Genomic DNA, 25,452 nt, shown 5'->3' on the forward strand with positions numbered 1-25,452 from the left:
GTATTTATACATATTTATTAATTTTATCAACTCAGTAGCCCTTTAACAATTATACATCAGCTCCCAAGTGGATTTTGTTATTCTAGACTAGGTGAAATATAAGCAGAAACCGTATTAGCAATGGAAGAGTGATATAACACATGAGCTACTAAAGAAAGGATTCAGGTTCTGAATGAGAAGTTATAAATATAAAGCTCTGTGTAAGTTTCCACTTGTAAAATTCTGATAGAGAATGTTCATTTGTCATAATTTTTTGTGCTTTCTGAAATAATCTAACCTATCATAATGGATGTTGTGAAAATACAAATAAAGTTTCACAGGAAAGGGAAACCTGTAGCATACAGATAATACAATGGACATAACAATTTTAATTTTTAAAATGTGCTGCCCGGTTGTTTTTTAACCATTCAGAGAACTTTTATCTCAAAAGCCACTATTCACATTCAATCTGCACAATAAAAGAAGTAGCTCTAACTCATATAGCTATAAAGTTAACTGCAGTTAATTGTCAATCTTCCTTTATGTTTTGCAATTAAACTACTTTTGCTAATGGTTTTCAGTCCCTGGGTTATTTTTTTGGTTCTCAACAAATCTGTTAACAAGGAATGAGAAGCAGAGAAGCGTGTGCCCATCATTTGTCAAATTTGCTAACTTCTTTTAAAGCACCTTTGCTAAAATGCTTGGAAGGACAGTAAGTGAAAAACTACTGGCAAAACCAATGTTCTTTAAAACATGACTCATCGATTTAATGTATTCATGTCACCTCTGTTCCTCATGGAGAACCCACAGTTGGTTGTAATACTCATAGAGTGCCAGACCTCAATGTAAGGATAAAGACATGCAATCTCTGTTTCTATTTGTAAAAGTTCTTTCTGTATTTTTATTAAATTGATACTTGTACTATATAATGTCAATGTCTACTGACATTGGTAGTATTCTTGACTTTTAAAAATTTGATTATAAGAATTGATTTTATATTTTGGTCAACAGATTTTCCACATGACATATGATCTCGCCAGCGCTGTGGTGAGAATTTTTAACCTCATCGGCATGATGCTGCTCCTGTGCCACTGGGATGGCTGTCTTCAGTTCTTGGTACCACTGCTGCAGGACTTTCCACCAGATTGCTGGGTGTCTCTAAATGAGATGGTTGTAAGTAATTTGTATTATTTTACACTGTGTTTTCTACGTTTTGCCAACAAGTTCTAAATATTTATGTTAGAATGATCTAATTAGCCCCATAAATGGTGAGAGAAAACTTAATTTTGCTTCTATGGATATAAAATCAGACGTTTCTGTTTCTAGAGCTAAAGTTTATTTACATGAAATGTTCCAGGGGGATGTATATGTTACAGCCTCTATTTTTTAGATATCTTACTCTGTGTATATTGAGACATTTTATTTCAAAGGTACACACACATATAGTCATAGTATTGTACAACATTCTTTTAAAAATGCCTACTGCTCAGAATAACTTCTTTCTTTCAACATGATTTTAGCATTTACTGTGTTCAAGACATGCAATTCTAGGCATTGTAAACATGCAGACATGTTTCATCAATGTAAATGCAAATGAGATATGTATGACATGCAATGATATTTCAGATAGTACTTCCTTCTAGTGAAAACATCATGGGAAAGATAGCCTTTAAACTTTACCATAAAAGACATGTAAATATAAAAATGTCTGTGAAATAGAAATTTGATTTACATAGTTAAGTGTACTTATATTCACATTTAATTTTAAGAGCATTCATTTTGATATACATAGTGCAACACTCACAAAGGAATGAAACAATTGTGAATTTTTTTTAAAATTAATTATTTATTTATTTTTGGCTGTGTTGGGTCTTCGTTTCTGTGCGAGGGCTTTCTCTAGTTGCGGCGAGCAGGGGCCACTCTTCATCACGGTGCGCGGGCCTCTCACTGTCGCGGCCTCTCTTGTTGCGGAGCACAAGCTCCAGACACACAGGCTCAGTAGTTGTGGCTCACGGGCCTAGTTGCTCCGCGGCATGTAGGATCCTCACAGACCAGGTCTCGAACCCGTGTCCCCTGCATTGGCAGGCAGATTCTCAACCACTGTGCCACCAGGGAGGCCCGTGAATATTTTTAATATATATATTCACAGATATTTGTTCTCTCTTTAAGTTCTCATATTTTCTTCTTGCATTACATTTTAATTACCTTATATTTAATAAAACGTTATTTAAGTTAACTGCACATCAGAATAGCCTTCTCTTATGTTTCACATTTTATAGGTGGTAAATTTTATGAGACTTTCACAGAATTTTAACTTTGGCATAAATCGAACACCCTCTTCTTTTCCGGACTGTTCTATTATTAATTTCATAGATTGTTATTGTAAAAATGACATAGACATCTTAAGAATATACATTTTTGTCTCCTAACCAATGAAGCTCAGGCTTTGTGTTTGAAGGCAAGAGGGGTTACAGCACATGTTGAGAAGAATGTCTTGTTTTCTCCCTTTTGTCTCTTCTTGCCTACGTATTTTTCTCCCTTCCTCCCTCCCTCCTTTCCTCCATTCTTTATTCCTTTCACTCCTTTCTTTGAGGCCCAGTATTCACCTGGATCTCTCCTTCATTTCATTCATATCTGCTTAAATGTCACTGCCTCACAGAAGCCTTCCCTAACCACCCTAATATATTACCCAATTTGTTTATATTTTATCTTAAAAGAATTTAGCAACACACACGCACATGGGCATGCACACACACACACTTATTTGTTATTTATATTTTTCTGTGTTCCCCACACCAGAGCATAAGTGCCATTCAGTCAAAGAATTTGTCTGGATTTTGTTCTATACTTTATCTCCACTGCCTACAACAGTGCCAAACATAGTAATTTGTTGTAACCTAGTCACTTATCATCAAAAGTTTGAGAAATGTTCTTAATGGAACTTTCTGTATCTAAAAAACAAACCAAGGAGTTTGATGAACTCACTTTTCAAATCTGTGTAGTCTCATTGATTATAGATCTGTCACTTTTCTTATCACTGAAGAAGCAAACATAAAGACAGTACTAAGATATTTGGGGATGAGGAAAAAACAACGGCTCTTATAAACTCACGGCTGACTGAGTGGATAGTTATAAAAAACACTAACACCGCTGCCAAAAGATGATTCATCATTGGCACCAACTAATATTTAAGTTTGCAAATAATTATTATTTTAAATTTTCTCTATGTATCTTTTAAAAAATAGCAATTGTCATTATTGAAAGAGTAAAGGAATTGTTATTAGGTATCCATAAATGGCATATAGTTGTATAATTATAATATTAGGAAATATACTAGTTAATATGTGTAGTGGTAAACACATTTAATGAAGAAAAATTTTAATGTCTTGCTCATTTTTCTTTAAATGCCTGTATATGTGCCCATTTGTGTCTGTGTTTGTTTTTAATCTAACATAGTCAAACCTTTGCTATATTCTGATGTTGAACAAAATACCTTTCCTGAATTTGCAATTTGCTTCTTGGGTTTTTTTCTTTTTGGCTGCAGTTTTACTTAGGAAATTGGCTCCCATTTTCTTTCACATTTATTTAATATTATTTCCACGTCTAACTCTAACGTAGAGCGTAGGAAAGAGTTAAGTCTTACATTCAACTATAAGGACCAGAAATTCTTCTATATTGTGAATATTAGTGATATGAAGGAGATAATAACCATAAAAAAGACAATTTTTAATCAATAGAGAATCTCAATAGTATCTTTTGACCTTGAAGATATTATTTTCTATCCTAAAGTTATTGAGTTCTCAAAAAACTTCCATCCATCACAACAAAACAGAGAAAAGTGTATTTACATACAAAGAGGGTTATAAAGGAGAAATGAAAATCCAATATAAGAAAAAAGCACTCTATATTTACATATCATGCTTACTGTATACAAACCCCAGTGCTCTGAGAAAGGCTATCTTATTTGGTCCTCACAGCAGAAAAATGAGGTATGCACTATTTTCCTACATTTTGCAGTTCAGAAAACTGAGATTTTTAGAGGTTAAACTAATTGTTCAGTGTCACACATGTAGTAGATTATAGAATCAAGATTAGAATGCATATCTATCTGACTCTATAATTTCTGTTCTAAACTACGTTAGAATACCTTATGTTGCACAGATTATAGAAAACAGTTTAAAAAAGTAGTTACAAAAAAAGAAACTTGTAGTCACAGCACACCAATTATAGTAAAAAGTCACTTGAAAATCAGCATTTGAGCTTTGATACTAAAAAGTGGCAAGACTGATATGAGACGTAGATGTAGAAAAAGAAAATCATATTGGGAAGGCCAAAACTGGGAAGCCAGATCAGGGTGGATGCAGGACATGATTGATGCTAGTCATTTTGGGGTCTGGGCTTGACAATTGTGCTTTAACATTTGACATTGGTACTAAATGATTTAAGATAATGATTAGGTAGAGTGTGCAGCGAATTCCTTATGCCTTCCTTCTTTTCCATATCATGCTCTTAAATGATTTATATTTTTAAGTACTATTTTGAATCCTCCTTAACCATTTTTGCATTTATATCTATATTCTTATTTTCATATATATATATTTTAAATCTTTCTTAAACACATTTGCATGTATATCTATACCCTTATCTCTCTATATATTTAAATCCTCCTTAATGATGTTTACATTTGTATTTATATCCTTATCTACATTTATACATTACTAGCTAGTTATCCATATATGCCCTAAGATGACAAATTCAGAGGCATTGCCATAACTGTACTATATCACTAACTGGTAACTTGTTCAATATATTTATTGTTATATTAACTATTTCTAATCTGCATTTTATTCCATAGAAGTAAGCCCAATTCTTCTTAGCTAAGTCCTTTCCAGTCCTTATAAATTCCACTAAAATAATTGCTTAAGTAATGTTTTTTAAAAAGTCAGTCACTCCATTTATATATGACTGATTCATTTTGCTGTGCAGTAGAAGCTAACACAACATTGTAAAGCAACTATACTTCAATAAAACTTAATTTACAAAAAGTCAATCACTAACCATGGTGGGCTACTTGAACTGAAGAGGTAAGAGATACTGACTTGCAAAATGCAACCTGAATAGGAATTAATCTTGCTATGCATTTGTAATATTTGCTTTTGTTTCATTCAAGAAATGTTTGAATTATAGATTTCTGTCTGAATGAAAATCTTGGATTTGCCAGATAATTAATGTTTAACAAGATTAATTTTGAAAATCTTGTCATTCCCATGATATTTTGTGACTGTGTTTTAGGTGTATCACACACACTAAAATTGTAACATTTGATAATTAAAGGGATCAGAGGCAATGGGTTTTTGGTCTAAATTATAAAATATTGTAAAATACTCATTTGAGAATCTAACTAAGAAAATAAAAAATACAGTGCATCTGAACTTGCATATTAATCTTGACATAATTTAGGGAATGACTTTACGGAATAAAGAAGGATTTGCAGCTAAATAATACATTCCTAGAGCAATGCGTCTCTAATTGAAATCTTCAGGTTTCCTATCAAGGAGTCTACAGGGTTTCTCCCAGCAATCTGGTAAATATATGGATACATGTTGGCAATAGTTTGAAATGTTTCAATGTAAGCATATTATGAATTTAGTATCAACCTAAATACAGCATCTGAATTTACCTTTGTGGTTGAAGTGCATTGTGCCATGAGGTGCTATATAAAATAATTCTGGCATATAGGCTTAATAAATACATGATCCATTTGTACCAAATGAAGGCTTAATGACATGATATTAGACGTTGTACAAATTTTTCACCATAGGCAAAATGGAGAAATAGGTTTGAAAACTAAGTCATTCATTACATAGTACATAATTTGTGTGTTAAACTACATACTCTAGGAAAACTAGTTCTATAATAATCATCACTATATTTACCTTGTATACAACTATTTGGTTTCAGCAAACAAAACAAAACAAAACATCATCCATCACAATAAATTTAAATTGAGATGTGTTTATTAATTTATTTTTGTTAATATTTTGTTTGTAAATTTATGTCTGTTTCAGCTTTACAAGAACTATAAGGATAAGAAACATATCTAGTTTTATAGTTGTGTTTATTTGAGTAATATCATCCTCAAAATGATTTAAGCCAACTCAAACATCATTCCTTATAATGTTTTATTTTCTTGTTATTTGAGGGAATCTATGCATTATTTCATCTTGAGAGATGCCATTCTAGAGGTCAAGCAATGTGCCTTATAAGTATCTGCGTACCCCACATGTCCTGTACCACTCTTGCACATATTACTAAATAAATATTAATTATTTATAACAGAATGGGTAATTAACAGCAGCATTTGAAAATTATGTGTAAAGGAGTTATTCTATTATGCATTTAAAATGTTGTTCCTTGGATAATTTGTGTTATAATAATGTGTACATCAAATGATTTCTTCAAAGATATGTAATCACTTGACCAACTTGTGGGCAATATAACGTACTCAAAATTCATGAAATCCAAATCAATGAGCTTCTCGAGCCTTTCATTTCTATATAAATGACAATATTTTTCAGCAAAACGTTAAAATGTATGAACAATACTAACTAAGACTATCAGAGGAAAAAAAAAGATATAAAATGTCTGGAAGAGTCTAATTAATAAAACCTATGTGGAGAAAATAAGAGATTTGATTGAAAAATCTAGATTACTGTGCAATTTTATTTTCATTTGAGGCAATGTGTCAGGGACACTTACTAATAACCAAAAGGCCACACACTATGCACATTTTCTAGCTCCCTTCCAGTTGGATGGGGCCCTGTGATAGTGATGGTCAGTGGGCTCTGAGTGACAGTATCATATTTTACTTGTAAGTCTAAGCAGTGAAGAGCTGCTATGCAGTCCTCCAGTTATCTTTTTCCTCTCCAGAGGCTTGTCTTTTAATGTGTAAACCACACCATAATATAGCTTATCTTGGCTCTCCTAGACAGCAGAATAGAGAGGGAAAAAAGCTGGCAGAATTGAATTTATAGAGACACATTCCAGAATTGCGTCTACCCCTGCAACCTCTGTGATTTTAGGCAAATTGATTAACTTTACTGTACTTCAGCTATGAAATGAGGGTATATTATTTACTCTTTCACTTAAGCAATCTTATTGAGTACCTGCTTTGTGCCAGGCATTGTTGTAGGCGCTGAACAAGCAGTAGAGAATGACACAGAGTCCTTGCCGTCAGAGTGCTTACATTCTAAAGAGCTTTTGTTCATAGTACTTCTTCCTAGGTGTGAAAACTATACAGAGATTAGATAATTAGATTTCCTAATCTAAATGAATAGAAAATTATGTACAAAAGTCATTAATATAAATTTGAATTGTGGCCTCTGTAATGTATGCACTGCCCAAAGAGCAAGGAGACAAGTGCTAAGGAAGTATTGCCCTCTTTCTGCTTGCCAAGACAGGTACACTTGAAAATGTGGCCTTTCTTCCAATTTTTCCCTCCCTAATTTAGCCACCCAGAGAGTGCTTTTTTTTTTTTTTTTTAAACTCACATAACAGTGTGCTAGTGGCAGCCTTATGTGGATTGAGATTAAAGACTATAGGGGGTATAAACCAAGGGGTGTGGAGACACAAAATAGGGAGACTTGTATTTCCATTACTGTCAACTGGTTTTCGATCAGGAACATTCGACAAAGAGTGGGGATTGAGACTCCAGTCACTTTTAGCTCAAAAACTGTAATAGTCAAAATAAACGTGTGCTGGGGGGCTAGAGTAAAAAGAGCTGTTTATTGGTTTTAAGTGAATGATTTGGAAAAAAAAAAGGAATACATATTATTCATATGCAATTCCCCATATACAAGTAGAATACTGAAATTTAGGATGACTATATTATTATCTATTGATATTCTAGCAAATGCATAAAGATAAAATTAAAATAGATTCACTTTTTGTTTTACAAAGCCCATAAACTAATTAGATAATGACTGATTGAAATAATACAACTGAGATAATATAATTAAGACATGAAACTAGATATCTCTTAATTAAAAATGTATTTCTCCTCTCTTGAGGTCTAGCAATGTATTTCAGATTTGAATTCTATACATTATAAATTATAGTATTATATTACTGATTTTTTTCCTAAGTACAATGTGTTGCCTTAACAGAATGTTTTAAAGCCCTAACAAGATGTAATTAATTTGCTGACAAGTCACTATGTAGCTTTACTGAGAAAAAAAGTGCATTCATAGCTCTGATGAGTTATAATAACAAAGTAGGTCAGCAGACTGCTGAGTGCTGTGATTCTCCTTTGTTGTCCTGTTTCTGCCTATTAGGAAAGCCAGCCTGGTGACTCTTCTCTATTAGATAGAAACACAACCTCTTCACAAAAGTGAAACAATTCACATGGTGTCTTCTTCCTTGTCAGACATGTATTCTTTTAGGGGAATCAACATATAGAAATAAATCATAATCTGACATTTTGTTTTCAAATGAAATGTACATTTCAGAAAACCTCTAACATGAATTATAGTTCCATAATAGAGAAGGATAAAGGATATTACTTAAATTATATATTAGCTATGACTATAGTAAGATGCTTCAGTGATAACAAGACCAATCCATAAGTTCTAAAATTAGTTTTCTTATATAGACTAGCTTTCAAATTTTAAGCAACCAATGGCTAGACCAAGCTCCATTCATGACATTACTTTATCTAATAAGTGGCACCAACTAAAATTGGAAAAGAAACAAAATATCTTACAGTTCAATATTTTCTCCAGGAAGATTAATTTACTAGACTTTGCTCTCCATCTCCATATATATTATATATGTATAATATATATGAATTTTGTGGAGACTTTCACAGATGTAATGTAATGGTACATGTAACACATTATTGTGTCTATTCTAAATAAAAGGAAAGCACATTCATTCCCATTTTGCAAATGAATAGTCTGACCCAGAGAATTGTTATTAGATTTACAGAAAGCCAGAAGCAGACAGTATGGGAACTGATGATGAAATCAATTTTTTCCCCTGAATTAATGCTGAACCTACCATAGCATTTTACTTCATGCGCCCCAAAGACCTTCATCCATTATAAATTGTCAATTCATGTTTACAGAAAACAACTATAAATTGATTGTACCAGCATAAGAACTTGGAATATATATGAAAATATTTGAAAAACTCATTGCGTTTTGTATGTGTATGTTCGTTTTTAAGGTTTCTCGTTTTACTACTTTCATAAAACTGAAAATCTGGCAAAGAAAAGATATTTTAACTTCCCATTTATTCTGAATTTCTCATTTACTTAGGTATCACATGACATGAAGAAAGCCACGAAATAAGTGAGGGATATAAGAAAACAACAGTAGGAACATTATCTGAATCTTAGCATAAACATTTTCATAGTCCCATTATATACTCCATTATTTCTGAGTAGTTTTTAAAGATGCAATATATTCTGGAAATGAGTAATCGTTATGAAAAATTGAATTTGGCTTGTGAACCTTTATTTTATTTCAGTTATTTTATATATATATTTACAATGTGCCAAAGAGTATAGGCAATTTATCAAATAAGATATTAAGAATATGTACTAGAATCATTGGCTGGTCTTTATGCTTTGAGAATATAGAGATGGGTACAGTGTGACCAGCATTTAAATACTCTTCTAGTATTACCAGCCAGGTGCCTCAGAAACATAGCTCTACCTAAGGAAGAGTTAATTAGCACCTGATTCTGCTGTACAAACTGTTGACTCATTCCATGCCTAGTGTTGTGAGCACATTCATCTGTGGACTGTAACCGTTTATTCTAATTGTATAAGCTTGATAATGATGAAAAAATCACATAGGAAAATTGAGAATTCACCACCACCACATCTTTGTAATTTATAAAAAGATATATAACAGTGAACCCCCATATAGTCTCTATACTCCAATAGCATCTTCCAGGGCATATCATAAAGCCAACAAAATTTTTCTCTAAATGTATTCTAATGATAGAAATAAATATTAATTGTAATATCTATTTACAGTATCCACCAAAGCAATTGACTTACATACACAGAGCATTTTGAGCTAGCCTTTGTGGTCAATGTGGTAATCTAAGATCATGATTCCTGCATGTTTGGAAAGGCCTTCCAGTATAAAAATTTTAAAAAAAATTCTTTAATTTCAATTGTATTAAAATGAGGACATTATTCAGTTTGACCATTTCAGTTAGGAGTAAATAAACTATGTTTTCATCCTTTAGGTGATTTTTTTTTAAAATGTGTTTCTTCTAAGGTAAGCTATTGATTCATATTTTTAAAAAATATTTAGTTAAATAAAATTATAACATGATTGGGAAAAATACCATTTCAGGCAGTACCCATTACTAGCTCTCCACTACTCCCAAACTAAAACTAAAACATTAATGCTCTATTAAATCATTACATTCTGTCTCGCACTTTTGTAATTCTGCTCTCAACTAGGTTATCAATTATTAAGGAAGAAGAAAAAAACAAATTTGGCATACGCATGTAATCAGTAAATCAAATTAAAGTTTGTATTATTCTATAACAATTATACAAGTCATTCTCCTGAGGGTAACTTTCCATTTCACTCTATGATGTTATAATTTGTCTATAAGTTTTCATTTTTATTTAACCAGAAGATCAGAACTTTTTAAAAAATAGCTCTTTAGAAAATGATGAAAAAGATTCCATGTATTTATTTTTATACAATGAAATATATAAACATGGAAACCTTATAAACGATAGGTCTGGATACCATTTATATCTGAAAATTTATGAGAAGGACATGTTCTAATGTCTCCTAATGTACTTCTCTATCATTTAATTTGTATCATAATGCATTGGGTGAACAAATTTGGTATTCTATAAGAATTAAATGACAACAAAATTTGAAAGAGAAAGGGGAAGATAAACCCATTATTTTACATAAGAATAAAAACTAAAAGACAAAAGTAGAAGATTAGGAACCAAATAGTTAATACAATAAAGATAGATAGCCTTTTCTCCTTTAGGCTTTGTTTCTACTATTGAGGTCATCGGCCATTTTCACTAGATGTCTTTGAAGCCAGCTTTGTTTCTTCCAAAGGAAAGAAAACATACCTTTATCATCACCAGCTATTGTTTAAGATAGCTGGTTTCTTTTGCTGAGCTATAGTCTCATTAAGATCTTTTATTTCTCATCTAGTAAGTAACAATATGTTCATGGGTATATTTCTACCAACTTTTTTTTATAAGAACCTATTACAGTACAGAGTTATAACTTCTACCAGGTATCTAATATTTAGTATATGCAAGAATTCCCTGGTGGTCCAGTTGTTAGGACTCCCCACTTCCACCGCAGAGGGCATGGGTTTGATCCCTGGTCGGGTAACTAAGATTCTGCATGCTGCGTGACCAAAAAAAAAAAAATTAGTATATGCAATCAGGTATTATTATTATTTGATTCTTTATGCATCTATCGGTTTTGTGACATTCATTCACAACCATGCTCAGCAAATTGTCTATATTCAGTTATGAATGAAGAGCTGATTAATTACAATGGCATAGCTTAACAATGCTTCTTTGCCACTTAAAGATACTTTTACATACAATAACCAATGTTATGAATATATTATGACTAAAGGAGACGTTCAAAAGATCTGGTAAAGTTCATAAAGAAAGTTGGTGATAGAACTACATCTAGGACAGGAGTCTCCTTACTTGCACTAGCCCCTATTTTCCATTAATGCATGAATGAAGACTTGTTGAAAACTTTGAATGAAGAAATCATACATCCAGATGATTCAGCAAAATAGAAATTCCCTTCCTTTTCATTGCTTTCTTAATATAGAGCTTACCAGACCCTTCTAAAGGAAATAGTTTGAGGATAGCCATAAGTAAAACACATGGCCTTGGATTTCCAATATTCTAATGTGTAGATAGGGGCATAATGACACAAATTCTATGGTAACTCATCAAATTTGGTGGGTTAAGATACATGATTGAAATACGGGTTTCTTTAATAAGAATTTGACCTAATTGGAGCAGACCGTGTGTCAAGTAGGTGCCCATTTACTGGAAATCTAGTATGTTAGAGAAGATTGAAATAAAGAGGTATAGAGAAAACATTAATAAAGAGATATTATTTAAGGGACATACAGAAGGTTCTACGCTAGTTAAATGGGAGAGGGTTTGTGGCACATCATAGCACTGGGAATGGGTATCGGTGATGGAGACTGCACACTTACTCTCGTTAAAGCAGAATATTGACAAATTCTCGCCTAATGGACAAAATTATTTCCTAAAGCAAGCAGCAGTGATGAGCGTCTATTTCAAACAAAATTGAAGAATTTGTTGGTTAGTGATAAGTGATAAGAATCAGAAAGGAAGCATTCAAATAATCTTGAGCTAAATATGAGAAATGGTATTATTGTAAACTGGCTAAGCATGGTCAAGCTCTGGAAATAGATTGGTTAGATTCATCTACTGGTTCTCTCATACTTACCAGCTGTGTGACCTTGGATAAGAGACTTAGCCTATTTATGCCTTGGTTTTCTCATCTGTAATGTGGGGATGATGATTATATTTACTTCACAGAGTTTGGAGTAAATGAAGGAACTTATATGTGCCAAATATATAGAACAGTTCTTGTTAAATTTCTCAGCTCAATACACACAAGTTATTAATAGTTGTAGTTGTGTGTGAACTAGAGTTCATTTTTCTAGTCTATAAATTTGTACATAATCCTCCCATTAAAAAAAATAGTGATTTGAGAGCTTGAAGTAGAAGCAGATATACCCTATACCTAGAAATATTAAATGGCATGGAAATAAAAAGTTTGTAATGCATAAGCCTGGGCAAAAACAAAAAAAAGGAAAAAACAGAATCTGAAAGTAAACCCTTGCTTTTATTTTCCTACCACCTACGGAAATACTAGAGAAAATGGTCTGAACCCATAATGATAGCTGTAAATAACATTTAGAATGAGAGAAACATTAATGACATTAATATTTCCTGGAGCAAAGACCAGGAAATGGATACCCCGTTCACTTGGGATTCATGGAATGATAATAAATGATAATAAATGACAGAATGTGGAATACTTTCAATTTTGTTTAATAATGTCTTTTGTGAAGTGAAATATCAATATTTTAAACTGAGTAGACAGAAATAAACTCTAGGGAAATTGAACTCCAAGTCAATACGTTGGTACTCCAAATGGGCTGGACACCTGGCCCATGTGAATTGCACCTTAAAATGGTGATATCTTGGAGAAGAAATGGTGGACTGATTGCATAGTTTCTTTCATAAACCATGAAAATGGGCAAAGCACTGATTGTCCATGGTATATGTAAATAATGCATGAATTGACAAAAAGAGAATGAAGAAAGATGCTGCTAATTACAATCTGATATGTTTGATGTTAATTCCAAACAAGACTCTGCACGAAATTATAAAATAAATTGTTTGTGAGTACTGAGAAAAGGTTATGTTTATTTAATGAAAGCAAGTCAAAACAGAGCACACTTTTTCTCATTTTTATTCTTTTATATATAAGATATGAAAAAAAAAGATTTGTTGAAAACCTTGCTAAGGACATATACAAGTCCACTATTTCCTTTTTGAGATGAACATTAGACTGGTACATGCAGTTTATAGAAGGCTTTCTGCAAGGTTTTTCATGACATCTTATTATGAAATATTTGGACTAACAAAAATAGAATTGGATGGATTAATAAGTGGCTGAGTGCATGTTTTCTGCTCTCACACACTAAAATGTAGATTAATAGATTGATGTCAATATAGAAGATGTTTAGTGGATGCTTGCAAGATATGATGTCTTTTCAACATATTAATGTGATCTGAGGTGTTTTCAGCATATCAATAATAATTTGACTGAAGCCACCAATGATGCAGCCAACACGGAACAAAAAAGACATGGCTAATATACCATGTTATAGATTCGTATTTAAGAAGATATTGTTATATAGGAAAATGAACCAAATCTAATAGAATGGATTTTTTTAATGTTGCCAAACATAAGGTCTTATAATAAGAATCAAAAAAAAAAAAGAAAGGAAAAAGACAAATACAGGAATCAGACATGGCTCAGTCAAGGATATGAAAAAAACATAGGATTTTGGTGACTATAATTTCAATATATGTCAATAATTGAGATACTGTCCATGTTAAATAAATTTAAAAATCCTAACCGTCAATACTTTTAAAAGAAAAAGAATTAATTTTGGGTATCAAATTCTAAGATCTTATAATTGTACAGGTAATTATTTTCTTTACAAAAAAGGACATATTTATTTATTTACTTATTTGGCTGCATTGGGTCTTTGTGCCTGTACGTGGGCTTTCTCTAGTCGCCGCGAGCGGGGGCTACACTTCATTGCAGTCCGCGGGCTTCTCATTGCAGTGGCTTCTCTTGTTGTGGAGTGCTCTAGGCACGCGGGCTTCAGTAGTTCTGGCACGCGGGTTCAGTAGTTGTGGCTCGCAGGCTCAGTAGTTGTGGAGCACGGGCTTAGTTGCTCCACGGCATGTGGGATCTTCCCAGACCAGGGCTCAAACCCGTGTCCCCTCCATTGGCAGGTGGATTCTTAACCACTGTGCCACCAGAGAAGCCCCGGCAATTACTTTCTGATCAGAAGACAACCAATTAATTATCTCTTTCTTTTTTCCCTAATATCTTTATTGGAGTATGATTGCTTTAGAATGGTGTGTAAGTTTCTGCTGTATAACAAAGTGAATCAGCTATACATATACATATATCCCCATATCTCCTCCCTCTTGCGTCTCCCTCTCACCCTCCCTATCCCACCCCTCTAGGTGGTCACAAAGCACCAATCTGATCTCCCTGTGCTATGCGGCTGCTTCCTACTAGCTATCTATTTTACATTTGGTAGTGTATGTATGTCCATGCCACTCTCTCACTTCATCCTAGCTTACCCTTTCCCCTCCCCATGTCCTTAAGTCCATTATCTACGTCCTCATCTTTATTCCTGTGAAATATAAATCCTCACTGGTTATCTTTTATTCCTGAAATTATGCTTTTAAAACTATTTTTGATCCATTAATAAATTCATTTGTATGTAAGACAAATTAAGGACATTGTGACTCATTAATAATCAATTTTGATTTTCAATAACCATTTTTCTCAAATAGCTCACTTTATTATTTAACAGAGTGTATAGGCATTAAGAAAGCATTAAAGCACATTTACATATTGTAAAAACCTAGGGAGAGTGCAGCTGAGAGAATGGAATTATGCCAAATTGAACAAAAGAGATTTCATTATTTTTACACTTAATCTTTTCAATTATGTAAACAGGAAACAAAGCCTCCTTGTTTGCAACGTGTCTTTCTTTGTAGTACATCACTTACTCTGTAGCTGAATTTAGTTCATAAATTTATATCACTCATTTTGACAGATCACTCTGATGAATTCCTTGATTGAGAAACTTAGAAGTAATGTGGCTCTGCTTCCACAAACCATTAACATCTTGTCTCATTTGTTCTATTTTTCTTTATTACTTGTAATAAGAAAAATCTTTAAAATTATAACAAAAATATTCTCCTAGAATAATTAGTCATTTGCCAGTTTCCATTTGGGGCATGATCAGAGCAAAAGATAACTTATTGTTTAGGTTGCCGGAAGAAAGTCAGAAGCTGCATATTTCACATTTGACTTCACCAAAAATAATGCCATTTTTAATATAATTGTGATGCATCTGTTTGTTTTTTTCATTGCAGCCAAGTTATGGAAAATCGAACTTACAGTGGCTTAAAATGCTTATCTCTTTATTTAGAGATAAAAGAGATACTAGATCATAAGTTAACTCATCCTCTCTCTATGAATCTTTCATTTGTGAAATTACATTTCTTTAGAAAATCCAGAGCAAAGTTGGGAGAAGGGATATGAAATAAACAACCAATCAACCAAACACCTGTAACCAATTTCATCAATATTAATAGAACACAACTAATCACAGCCTTTATATAGCTCATTTTTTCACTTATTTCCCAATAATTTGATGCAAGAGAGTTCAACAGCAAGAGAAATGGGGAAAGTATCTGAAATTTATTCTAAAAATTAATTCTTGACTATGGAATTAATGCAAGTTCAGCCCAGTCTAGCATAATGTCCCATGCTATACTTCATGGGACATACTACAGTTGCATATACAACATAATACAAAAAATCTTGCTTATCAAATAGTTATGTAATATATTTTAGAATGTAATATATTTTAGAATATTACATTTAACATGACAGGAATGAAAAATATTTCACCAACTTTTTTTTTTAACATCTTTATTGGGGTATAATTGCTTTACAATGGTGTGTTAGTTTCCGCTTTATAACAAAGTGAATCAGTTATACATATACATATGTTCCCATATCTCTTCCCTCTTGCGTCTCCCTCCCTCCCACCCTCCCTATCCCACCCCTCCAGGCGGTCACAAAGCACCAAGCCGATATCCCTGTGCCATGCGGCTGCTTCCCACTAGCTATCTACCTTACGTTTGGTAGTGTATATATGTCCATGCCTCTCTCTCGCCCTGTCACAGCTCACCCTTCCCCCTCCCCATATCCTCAAGTCCGTTCTCCAGTAGGTCTGTGTCTTTATTCCTGTCTTACCCCTAGGTTCTTCATGACATTTTTTTTTCTTAAATTCCATATATATGTGTTAGCATATGGTATTTGTCTTTCTCTTTCTGACTTACTTCACTCTGTATGACAGACTCTAGGTCTATCCACCTCATTACAAATAGCTCAATTTCGTTTCTTTTTATGGCTGAGTAATATTCCATTGTATATATGTGCCACATCTTCTTTATCCATTCATCCGACGATGGGCACTTAGGTTGTTTCCATCTCCGGGCTATTGTAAATAGAGCTGCAATTAACATTTTGATACATGACTCTTTTTGAATTTTGGTTTTCTCAGGGTATATGCCCAGTAGTGGGATTGCTAGGTCATATGGTAGTTCTATTTGTAGTTTTTTAAGGAACCTCCATACTGTTCTCCATAGCGGCTGAACCAATTCACATTCCCACCAGCAGTGCAAAAGTGTTCCCTTTTCTCCACACCCTCTCCAGCATTTATTGTTTCTAGATTTTTTGATGATGGCCATTCTGACTGGTGTGAGATGATATCTCATTGTAGTTTTGATTTGCATTTCTCTAATGATTAATGATGTTGAGCATTCTTTCATGTGTTTGTTGGCAGTCTGTATATCTTCTTTGGAGAAATGTCTATTTAGGTCTTCTGTCCATTTTTGGATTGGGTTGTTTGTTTTTTTGTTATTGAGCTGCATAAGCTGCTTGTAAATTTTGGAGATTAATCCTTTGTCAGTTGCTTCATTTGCAAATATTTTCTCCCATTCTGAGGGTTGTCTTTTGGTCTTGTTTATGGTTTCCTTTGCTGTGCAAAAGCTTTGAAGTTTCATTAGGTCCCATTTGTTTATTTTTGATTTTATTTCCATTTCTCTAGGAGGTGGGTCAAAAAGGATCTTGCTGTGATTTATGTCATAGAGTGTTCTGCCTATGTTTTCCTCTAAGAGTTTGATAGTTTCTGGCCTTACATTTAGGTCTTTAATCCATTTTGAGCTTATTTTTGTGTATGGTGTTAGGGACTGATCTAATCTCATACTTTTACATGTACCTGTCCAGTTTTCCCAGCACCACTTATTGAAGAGGCTGTCCTTTCTCCAAAAATTGCATGTTACTACAAGAGTCAACTAAGTCAGCAAAAATAACCAGTAATTTTTGTTTTCTAAATATACAATTTAATATGTAAATTGGACTGCACATAGAAAATTCTTTAATAATCACATGAAAACTTGAGGCTATCAAATTAAACTAGCATTTGAAAAATAAATAAAAATAACTAAAAAAGAAAATGCAGTCAGTTCAATCAAAAGGTTTTAGTCAAACACTATCTGATCTAACCAAATTGACTTCAAAATGGATAGCAAACTTAAATGCCTAATGAGCCAATACAGTAATATAGATGCATGAATTAGAGCCAGTGTAAAACAAAAAGCAACGTCTTGCCTCTGGTGAGCTAGGCAAAGCTTATCCTGTCTAAGGGACACACCTGCTCCTCAATTTCATCTGAAAATTATCACATGGAAGTTTATACCCAGTGTTGGCCAGAACTATCAAGGAAAGCTGGATATTCAGATTTTTATGGGAAATGCCATAACTTTTTAGATATAGCAACTAATACACACACGGACACACAGAGACGTACACAGATACACATACACACACAGCATACCTTGTTTTATTTCACTTCAATATTTCATTTTGCAGATATTTATTGTGTTTTTTACAAATTGAAGGTTTGTGACAACCCCCTGCATTGAGCACATCTATCAGTGCCATTTTTCCAACAGCATTTGCTCATTTTGTGTCCCTGTGTCACATTTTGATAATTCTTGCAATATTTCAAATGTTTAAAACTTATTATTTTATTTGTTACGGTGATCTTGATCAGTGATTTTTGTTGTTATTGCAAAAGGATTACAACTCACTGAAGGCTTGGATGACGGTTAGCATTTTTTAGCAATAAAGTATTTCTTAATTAAGGTATATACATTGTTTTAGACATAATGCTACTACATACTTAATAGACTCCAGTGTAGTATAAACATAACTTTAATATGCACTGGGAAACAAAAAACTCCCTGTGACTTACTTTATTGTGATACTGGATTTATTTCAGTGGTTAGGAACCAAACCCGCAATATCTCTGAGGTGTGCCTATAAGCACAAAAATTATATATACATACACAAGTATATATACAAAATGTATATTATATTATTTAATTATATATACTTATGTATCATTGTACATCAATATTATTTTTTAAAAATAATGTATGCCAAAATAAAAAATGACAGCAAGCTTGATTTAGGTCCAGTAGGCCATCAGTTTCCAACTTCTGAAATTTATCATTTAGTTCATAAGGTTGAAACCAGGATTACATGCTTTGTCTCTGCATGCATTGGTCCTTTCAGATTCAGGCCCTAACAGAATTCCTCCTTTTTCCTCCATTTACAAAAGGGAAAAAAATCGATTAATGTAAAAGGGACCTGGGGAACATAGGAGAATGGGAATTTGTCCACATTAGTGACTCAGCCTGCTGTTAGTGATAAAATCGAAAACATATCCAGCATCTTAAATTTATCACTAGAGATGTTGTTCAGTTTTAACTATGTAGTGTCCAGGCTGTACTGAATACGATTTGGAAGAGTATCGTACAGTACTTAAGTATAAGACCTCCTCCCTCCACACCACAGGATCTGTTTGCATCCACTTATTTGCATGAGATTAGGATGCATTAGTAGCATTTATCTATCATCTATCTATCTATCTGTCTACTTATCTACCTGCTTACCTATTTATTTATTTATTGACTGACTATTCTTGTACCCACTGATCAAGTGGGAAAATAGACTGATAATCAAACAAAATCTTGCCCTAATAGTTGTCTATTTTTTCCCAGGAATATAGAAAATAAACAAAATAAAGAACTATAAAAGATAATCCCAGGCAGCACAAATCCTATTAAGAAACCTCAAAAGGGAGTACAATACAGTGACCTGGGTCAAGCAGATCTATTTAAAGGCACGTAGTCCAGGATGAAGGGACAGCTGACTGGTGTAGCTGGAGTGGCGTGAGAGAGGAGTACAAAAATGATGTTGGAAAGATATCCAGGGACCAGCCAAATCATAAAGGGTCTTGTAAACCGCTGGAAGATTTGGGGTTTTGTTCTCTGTAAAATGGAGAACTGAATGAGACCCAGTGGCCTACGCTGTGAAAACCCCTCCCACTGCAGAATGCAGAGAAGGGAGTCCTATTTTCCTATTTCACAGAACAAGTTACAACACCAGGCACTAAGGAGCAGGACTGTGAGAACATGTCTAAGTAAGGTGACAGCAAGCAAGTGGTTGGGCCGCAGCAGTGGAGCCCAGAGCTGTGCAGAGGTCGGCTGTGTGTAATGAAAGCTGCAGGCAGCAGGGCAGAGCAAGGGAGTTTGACCTGAGTAGTGAGGTCCGGATGTGGGGCAGCAGCTGCCCTCCCCTGGGGAGAGCAAGGAAGCACAGTGGCCTATGTAAGTAGGTCAGACTGATCTGAAACCTATGTGACATATTCCTTAGCATTTCAGGTGGAAGACGGGGCCTGAGTTTCTTTGGTCATGAAGGTGGGAGTGGCTAAGAACTTAATTTAGATATAAATACTAAGCTGACCTCATGTTTTTCTAAGGAGGGATAATTTGGGTAGATTTGTTCTTTTGTTATATCAGTCAGTCAATGAATATTAATTAATTGTCTGCTCTGTGCCGGGCACTATTGTAGGTACTATTACCCTGCCTTGGGAGTTCTACATTCTAATTGAACTTGTTCCTATACAAGGAATAATTGGGAGTAAGCCTGATTTTCTCAAGTATCATGTTCAGTGAAGAAAAACCAAAACAAATGTTTGATTTCTGGCAGTCTTGGAACTTTACTGATGCTTGAGCTCTTTGATTTGTTTCTGTCTTCATTATTTGAAAGATTCTCAACATGTACGCCTATTGAAGCTGATGCTTTGTCAATATGTATAATGACATAAAACATTAAGGTTTGGGCTTCCGTGGTGGCGCAGTGGTTGAGAGTCCGCCTGCCGATGCAGGAGACGCAGGTTCGCGCCCCGGTCTGGGAAGATCCCACATGCCGCGGAGTGGCTGGGCCCGTGAGCCATGGCCGCTGAGCCTGCGCGTCCGGAGCCTGTGCCCCACAACGGGAGAGGCCACAACAGTGAGAGGCCCGCGTACCGCAAAAAAAAAAAAAAAAAAAATTAATGTTTGATTTTTCTTTCTACCTTCCTTTAATCTCCTTTAATATCACTGCTTCTAGGAAGTCTCTGTTAAAGTACTCTGTGTACTTGCATTTATATCGACTGAAGTCGTTAGGAATCCATTTTTAAAAATTAGGCTACAATTGTAAAAGTAATATCCTGTTGGTTAACCGGCCATCTTCTTTTAACCCTGGAGAGCATCTTCCATGTCTCTATGAGCCATTTGCTCTATTTCACTCTTCTTATGTAGTGATACCGAGTAACAACTGCACGAAGGTCAAACGAAACCCTGTTTAAATAAAAGGGAAATTTGAATTTGACTCATTTCCTTCTAAAAAAGACAACAGATAACATATTAATTTGCAGTATTTCTCATTTTAGCTAATCATTATACTTCATTTTTTTCTTTTCCTAGATGAAAAAACTTACTAGAAAGTATTAAATCACTCTGTGTATTTAATTTGAAAGCTAAAATATCATTTGGCTTGTGCCATTTCTCTGATAATGATATAGTTTTTTTAATCAGATTTGCATGATAACCACTCTGAAGCTGAAACATATATGGAATTATGTCAGAGAGAGAGAGATTTTCTTTGAGGCGTATACTTCAGTTTAAGAAAAAGAAGTTACATTCAGGCTCCTATTTGTTTTTCTCTCTTCACTCCATCACCTAACACTTTTCTGAAAGAGAGAAAGCTGCAATTCAACTCATAAGGAAACTATTTCTTAGGTATCTTCCAGTGAAATTTTAATTGACTACTGGTAGTTGAAAACATAAAATAATCAATTTATTAAATGGAGATAGGGCTCTATTAACAATATAATCATGAAGCGAGAATGCACACAGAGCATTCACTGAAATATATCTTCCAGTTCTGCAGAAGAGTCACAAATTTTCTTTTGACAAAAGAAAGCAATTCATGGAGCTTAAGCAGTACGCAGAAAATTGCAAAATTCTTTCAGTGCATTTGCTGTCATATTAAGCATCTGATAGCTGTGCATGATTATTTTCACAGAGGTTGCTAGGAAGAGAGACATAATTTAAATGCATATTCTTTCTGTAGCTACGGCTATGAGAAACATAGTTGGCACTACTGGGGACCAAAATAATTAGAGTATTCTTCAGCTTACTTGGCAATATTACTTAATATTTGTGCTCACTCTATGTTAGGAACCCTGATGTGCACCTCATCTCATTTAATCTTCACCAACTCTAAAGTGTGCATTGCTAATCTCAATTTTATAATAAAGATACTTGAGTTCTGAGTCCTTAATATCTCTACTGTAAATGGTAGAGCTGAGATTTAAGTCAGGTTCCATGCCTCAAAATCTCTTTCATGGCTTAGACATTCTGTCTCAACGTCAGGACTTTGTTGATTATTTAGTGTCTTAGCTGGGGCTGCCATTATAAAAAGAAAAGAATACCACAGACTGGGCGGATTAAATGACACGTATTTATTTCTCACTGTTCTGGGGGCTAGAAAGTCCAAGATCAAGGTGTGTGTCATTTTGGTTCCTGGCAAAAGCTCTCTCCCAGGCTTGCAGATGACCATTTTCTCACCGTATCCTCACGTGGAGGAGAGAGCAAACTCCCTGGTCTCTTATCATAAGGTCTCATGACTAATGCCATCATGGAGACCTCACCCTTATGACCCCATCTAAACAAATTGCCTCCCAAAGGCTCCATCTCTAAATACCATCCCATTGGGGGTTAGGGCTTCAGCATAAGAACTTGGGCAAGTTGTGTGTGGAGGGGGTGGAGAGACACAATTCAGTACAGAGCAACTAGGTTGTTTTGATCCTTCCTTCCAGTTTAACCCCAGCCAGGCACATCTTTCAGGTGATCAAAATTGGATGTGTCAGTATGTTAATTTTTCATGTGTCGTGGCAGCCAGTTGCTGATGGTCCTGCCTCCTGATATTCACACTTCACATATTGTACCAGGGTTGGTTTGTGTTACCCAGAAAAAAAAAAAGGTAAAAGTGCATCTTCTATTCTCTCTCTCTCTCATCCCTTGCTGGGGAGGGTGTGCATGGGGACCCACCTGCCATGTGTGAGATGCCTTGTGGAAAGGCACTAAAGCGTCCTGCCAACAGACATTAGTAGCTGAAACTGGGTCCTCAGCACTCCTTTGGACGGCGCGTGCCTGGCTTATTTTTGGACTGACTCTCTCATGGGAGATTCTGAGCCAGAGGTACCCAGCTAAGCTACTCCCTGATTCCTGATTCTCAGAGACTGTATGAGAAAATAAATGTTTGTTGCTTTAAGCTGGCAAAGTTGGAGGACATTTTCCTGCACAGCAATAGATAACTGATGCACTTGGCATTATATTTTTTTACTTTATTTTATGTCAACCTAGCCAAAGCAGCCTTCAAGTCATTCTTCTTCTCCACTGAGAGCATCCCTCAAATCTTACATTCTTCATGAAAGTTTTTATTCACTTTGATACTCTCAGATTTTAAAGTTGTGTCCTGAGTTAAATGCATAATGTGACAAATTTGTCATGTGCATACAATGAATGTGAATGTAGGTCATTAGGAAATATTCTTGAAAATAATAAAATAAGTAAAATGCCTCCACTATAAATTAAGAATTTGTGGTTATTTGGAACCAGAATAAAATCTGTCTTCTCACTACCTTTGAAGAAATTATTACTAAGCAAATTAAAAAGCATTTATAAAGCAATTATACTCCAATAAAGATGTTAAAATAAATAAAATCAAAAGCATTTGTTTGTAAAAATAAAATATGTTAAGTAAAAACATTTCATAATTTATACTTTGTAATCATGTAATAGGAAGTTTACATTTACTCATGTCAATGATTATGACACAATGGAACTGATTCTCCTATGTGGCTTGAGCATATCCCATTTATTTATATCTAAAATTTGCATATGCATTACATTATTAACCTAATGTGTATACTTAAGCATATCTTTGCTAGTGTAATTCCCAATTGATACTTAAACTGGCATCAAGACTGCATTTCTTTCTAAAATACGCTGATGCTGACTTGCCACCAATTTTTAAAAATTAACGTATAGTTGATTTACAATGTGTTAGTTTCAGGTGTATAGCAAAGTGATTCCGTTATACATGTGCATGTATATATATATATTTTTTTGTCAGATTCTTTTCTATTATAGGTTATTACAAGATATGGAATGTAGCTCCCTGTGTCCCTGTGCTATGCAGTAGGTCCCTGTTGTTGATCTGTTTTATGTATAGTAATGTGTATCTGTTAATCCCAAACTCCTGAACACACTCACCTGGATCTAGAGTAGGGGTTTTTGATGTTTTAACATTGAGAAGGCAACATCATGCCAAGCAGAGTACTAGATAGAGAATTAGAAGGACTGAGCTTTAATCCAAGTTTTCCCTTTCTGCACTATTTAATCTTATAAATAGAACTTATTTTCTGTAAACTCTTTACTTATCTGTAAAATGAGGAAGTTGGACTATTAGTAGTTAGCCTTAGAATTCTTAGTATTCGGTGAAAAACTGAGGACCAATATGTCAAATAAATGAATATGTATAAAAAATAAAGTCTAACTGATCTGGCTGAAGTAAGAGTGGAGCCCTGGAGTCTAGGCTTCCATCTCCCCAAGTCCTTCAAAGGCCCTGTCAATGTTGGGAGCATGGTGTGACAACCTAATGGATTAGATGCTCTTTAGCACTATTGTATTTATAATATTACAAAATTTTATTCAGTAGAGACCAGTTAACAAATATGTTATTTGCCGTGGAAAATATAATCTGAATAAAGTGCTTTTCTTTTGGAGCTCTTGTCAATTCATAACCACTTCTTTTTACTAGCTTATGAATAAATATTACCATTTCATTGTCATATCATAATTAGCGACCTCTATACATAGGCCTATATCAAAATTCAACCAACCTGCCATGTGAAATAAATAAATGTAACAAGTGACACAGGTGTGATAAAATGCAGAACCTCCTCTCTTGTCTTAAGCATCAGATGTTTGAGCTAAGAAGAACATCTGGACCATCTCGTATAGTCTGTTGGGTTTAGGTAACAAATTCGTTATTGGCTGTGTGTGCTGGGCTTAAAGCCCATTGGACAAACCCTGAAACTCTGAGTAATCTACTGCCAACATAAAGTAAAAACTGTGGGAATGAGCAGATCTGTGCCATAAGGAGGCTTATCTGCTGACATTCACAGAAGCCGTACAGCATGTTGCACACAAGTACTGTCTCTGTATCCTTCAAGTCATGTGTTTATATACATATATATGTATGTTAAATATTTGTAAATACAGAGGAAATTGAAGCTTAGTCTTTTTTGTTAGCATGCATGGGATAATTCAGGAAGTCCAGATAAAATGCTCAAATGATGGGATCTTCAGTATGGTTAAATTTTCTAATGAGCAGGAGTTCCATTTTGGTTTCGGGGGTGGTGGTGGTCTGTGAAGCAGATCTGAAATGCACACTCTCTTGAAAACATGCGAATATTTCATTTTCTGTAGTTTGTTTTTCCTTAAATGTTCTATAGAAGAAAACAATAGCTCTCATAATTATTAATTTTATCATGTTTGGGTGAGTTTATCTTTAATATCTTTTGCAGGGATTGTGAATTGACTTTTCTTTAAAG

At 34.3% G+C, this 25,452-nt stretch overlaps 1 protein-coding gene across 1 annotated transcript in view; it reads left to right on the forward strand.

Annotated features, from left to right (window-relative positions):
* The window catches only part of HCN1 (hyperpolarization activated cyclic nucleotide gated potassium channel 1), a 372,322-nt gene that overhangs the window by 201,391 nt on the left and 145,479 nt on the right, over positions 1 to 25,452 (forward strand). The window contains exon 3 of the mRNA XM_004265943.4: positions 991 to 1,152. Within this exon, the coding sequence (XP_004265991.1) occupies positions 991 to 1,152 (162 nt within the window). The remainder of the gene's footprint in view (positions 1 to 990; positions 1,153 to 25,452) is intronic.

The sequence above is a fragment of the Orcinus orca genome, chromosome 3 (genome assembly GCF_937001465.1).
Source record: "Orcinus orca chromosome 3, mOrcOrc1.1, whole genome shotgun sequence".
NCBI lineage: Eukaryota > Metazoa > Chordata > Mammalia > Artiodactyla > Delphinidae > Orcinus > Orcinus orca.